The sequence below is a fragment of the Pelodiscus sinensis genome, chromosome 1 (genome assembly GCF_052426305.1).
Source record: "Pelodiscus sinensis isolate ZL-2025 chromosome 1, ASM5242630v1, whole genome shotgun sequence".
NCBI lineage: Eukaryota > Metazoa > Chordata > Testudines > Trionychidae > Pelodiscus > Pelodiscus sinensis.
The window spans coordinates 354439616-354443727 of NC_143052.1; the positions used below are offsets into that span (position 1 = coordinate 354439616).

The following is a 4112-nucleotide window of genomic DNA, read 5'->3' on the forward strand; positions in this document are numbered from 1 at the left end:
AATAAAAAAGAATTTCACAGTGAAAAATCAAATGTAAGTAAAAAGCCGGGGTGCAGGATCCCAACTGCTTTCACCCATGGAACCACACGCTGCGTTCTCAGCTACCTTCTGTCTCAAACATTTCTACAGACTGGTTCTTGTTTCCTTTATCGCTTTTCTCAGTTTGCTAAACTCCCTGGTGCTGCTTGTACTATATAGATAATTTTATAGAGCTAATCTCTCTTGGCTCAGGTCTTGCTACTGTCCTATGTTGCTTTTCATCCACCCCACTGCGCTTTGGCTCTATTTACCTCCCTCTGTATTAAAAATAGTTCCGAGCTGGGAAAAGCAACCCACCTTCTTGTATTAGATATTGAGCATCTCTTTCAGAAGTAACGAATCCCATTTAGTACAAAATACTAATACTGCACCGCAAGTGAAGATGAATGTCTGTACAAGAATTGCAAAAGTATAACTTGTGTTTAAGAGACATGGTCCCTATTCCATTGTAAACACACTAAGTTAATCTCTGTATTACATTCAGGTTGCTGAAAACAAGAGAAATGTAAAACAAACTGAAAAAAAAAACCCTTTATTTTTTGATTAATCTGTACTGTGTAAAGATGCATCCCGTCCCAGAGACCGAAGACTCAAAAAGATATCATACTCCAAAGACATCAGAAGATACCAGTATGCAGTGAAAAAAACAACAACCCTTAGGCTATGTCTAGACTGCAAGCCTCTTTCGAAAGAGGCTCTTTTGAAAGATACTTTCGAAAGAGCCTCTTTTGAAAGAGAGCGTCTAGACTGCACGTTGAACTTTCGAAAAAGCGGCTTGCTTTTTCGAAAGAAAGCATCCAGTGAGTCTGGATGCTCTCTTTTGAAGAAGCCCTATTTACATTGAAGAACGCCTTCTTTCGAAAGAGGAACTTTCGAAAGAAGGCGTTCTTCCTCGTGAAATGAGGTTTACCGCCATCGAAAGAAAAGCCGCGTTCTTTCGATTTAATTTCGAAAGAATGCGGCTTGAGTCTGGACGCAGGGGAAGTTTTTTCGGAAAAAGGCTACTTTTCCCGAAAAAAACCCTGAGTCTGGACACAGCCTTAGTATCAAGAACAGGAAAACAAAGTGTTTTATACAAATAATGGTCAAATATAGTTTACATATTTGGATAATTAAGAGGGCAATCTACTAACAATTACTGGCATTAATTTAAACTTGGCTATTTTGTTACAGAGACGATTAGGGCCGTATAACTGAATCGGTGCTGTGCCATTTCTGTATTGCTGTTCCTATTTACACTGTGTACCACACTGCTAAAATATTTAACCAGCACACAGGTAGAAAACCTACAAATGAAAGGCAGCAAAAAACCATGAAGGCAATGAAAAAACCAAAGCGGATAAAGACATACACACACCTTACATCGTAACGAGGTGAATTGTCTGTGAGGACCAGGCATCATTTGGGTGTGTGGTGTTGCCCCCAAAATAAGGCCCCATGTTATTTCGAACAATCTCGATGAGTATCTGGGTACCAATACCCCATCCTGACCCAGCAACACGGGATAAATCGGTCACTGCTCAGTGCAGAAGGCAGCGTCCCTACACAGCACAGGGATCTGTGTCAGCTATTGGTGTAGCACAAAGCAACCCAGCCAATGGAACAGAGACGTAGCTGCTCCTGTTCCCGGCCAAGCGACAGTCATCAGAAGGTGACACCCTGTTAGGAAACCTTGATTATAGATGGACAATACTGGTGATAACTAATTACCAAACATTTCTACGTAGAAGCCTCATGGGTAATGTCATTGCTCCAAATCTCTGTTTGACTTCTACACACCCAGCGCTGTGGGGCACCCTGCAGCAGTGTCTGTGCCAGGATTTCAAACACACGCAGCCTCCTGCTCATGGCGGTGCTGCTGATCACTGCAGTGGCCCTCCCAGGAGAGCGTTTCGATCGGCTACAAGAGAGTAAAATGGCCAGACAGCAGGGCCAGACTGGAGTTAAACACCAGCTGTGCTTGGCCTTGCAGGGGAGTCCCACACACACACATGCTCTGAACACAGCCCCAGACACACTAGGAATGTCACCAGCACACCCAGTCCTTTCATACAGCCAGTGGGAGCAGCTTGCGAGGGAGTTTATTGGGTGCGGGAGGGAGGGTTGGGCGGGCCAAGGCCTCAGCACCTGCGGGAGCCAGCAGGGGGCTGCCGGTCAAAGGGGTTTTGCTCTCACACCTGTAACACCTGGGTGTGACTCCGCAGCCGTGAGTGTGACACGGGGGTCAGGGCACGAGGAGCCAGTCCTGGGGCTGCCCCGACTGACTCCCGGAGTCGCCGCTTGAGGCCTGGGCTAACGAACGGAAGAAGCTAAAAGGGGGTGGGGGCTGTGAGGGGTGCAGAGCGATGTGGAGGGAGGCACTTCACTGCCTGCAAACTTCTTTAACCTGGGCACCAGCATCCTGCTCTGATAGCAACCAAACCCAGCACAGGCAGGAGCTCCCGGAGGGCAGAGGATGATACAAGAGCCCAGAGCTGGGGCAGGGTGGGGGGAAGACGGAGAGGAGGTTTTCTCTTGCACTCAGTGCAGCATGTCAGAGTGGCTGCCTGTGGGCAGGTGGCGTGCGGCTGCTTTGGGTGCAAGGAGCAGCTGGAGATTCTGCTGTGACACCAACACCAGGAGAGCCCCCTGCTTACCCCAGGGCCAGAGCCCCCCCCCCATCTCCTCCCAGTGGGGTGGGATGTTCTGTAGCAGGAGAGTGAGTCTGGTCCAGGGTCCCACCCGACAGGCTGCTCACACCAGGGAGGTTTGCTGGGGTCTGTGATTCTGTCCCCAAACACAGTCCAGTCCCGGCTGCCCCTCCCGTTCTCACTGATTTTCTCTTCTGCTGTTAGTTCCTGGAAATGGAATAGAAGCTCCAAGGGACGGTGCATGATGCCAGCCGACAATCACAGCGTTTTTACCCCCGTCACCTTCATCCTGACTGGCATCCCTGGTACTGAAGAGTCTCAGGTCTGGCTCGCCATCCCCTTCTGTCTGATGTACGTTGCGGCACTTCTGGGGAACTCTCTCCTCCTGTTCATCATAGCGACAGAACGAAGCCTCCATGAGCCCATGTACCTTTTCCTCTCCATGCTGGCTGTTGATGATCTGCTGTTATCCACCACCACAGTGCCCAAGATGCTGGCCGTGTTCTGGTCCAGGGCAGGGGAAATTTCTTTTGCTGCCTGCCTCACTCAGGCATTCTTCATCCATGTCAGTCTCACTTCTGAGTCAGGCATCCTGGTGGCCATGGCGTTTGATCGGTACGTTGCCATCTGCAACCCCCTGAGATACACCACCCTGCTCACCAAGCCTGTGATTGGGAAGATCGGGCTGGCGGTTCTCACAAGGAGCGTCAGCGTCTTTGTCCCTCACATCTTTCTCGTGAAGTGGCTGAGGTTCAGCAGAACCAACCTCCTGCCTCACACCTATTGTCAGGAATTGGCCATGGCCCGGCTGGCCAGTGACGACATCACAGTCAACATGTGGTACAGCAGAGCGGTGGGGATTTTTGCATTTGGCTTGGACGCTGTGCTCATTGCTGTGTCTTACGTGCTGATCCTCAGGGCCGTCTTCAAGCTCCCATCTAAGGGCCCCCGGCTCAAGGCCCTGCGCACCTGCGGCTCCCACGTCTGTGTCATCCTGATATTCTACATGTCGTCTTTTTTCTCTTATTTCACAAACCAGTTTGGACACATTGTCCCAGGTTATATTCTCAACCTCCTGGCCAACAGCCATGTTCTCCTTCCCCCCATGTTAAACCCCATCATTTATGGGGTGACAACAAAAGAGATCCTGAAACGGGTGAGCCATTTGTGTTGTTGATGCTACAGGTTAAGCTCCCTGTACCACTAAAGGAGACAGCAGGAAATGCCTTGGGAGATGGAGATTAAAGCCAGGTTTTCATTGGCACAACAGGGGTGTGGTTACACTGGACTTCATCTGTGTTAGCTTGAAAGTTTGCCTCCATCACCAACAGATTTTGCTGCAATCGAAGCTATTTCTTCATCCATCCTGTGTCTCTTAGCTCCTGGGACTGGCAAGGCTGTAATCACACTGCCCGCTCTGCCAAAGGCAGCCTGACCAAGTGA

At 49.6% G+C, this 4112-nt stretch overlaps 1 protein-coding gene across 1 annotated transcript; it reads left to right on the forward strand.

The window, feature by feature from the left end:
* Positions 1-2910: 2910 nt before the first annotated feature.
* Positions 2911-4112, forward strand: LOC102443683 (olfactory receptor 52B2-like). Its single transcript, XM_075934119.2, has 2 exons — positions 2911-3836; positions 4001-4112. Exons 1-2 carry the CDS (start codon positions 2911-2913, stop codon positions 4110-4112), a joined length of 1038 nt encoding a protein of 345 aa, XP_075790234.2.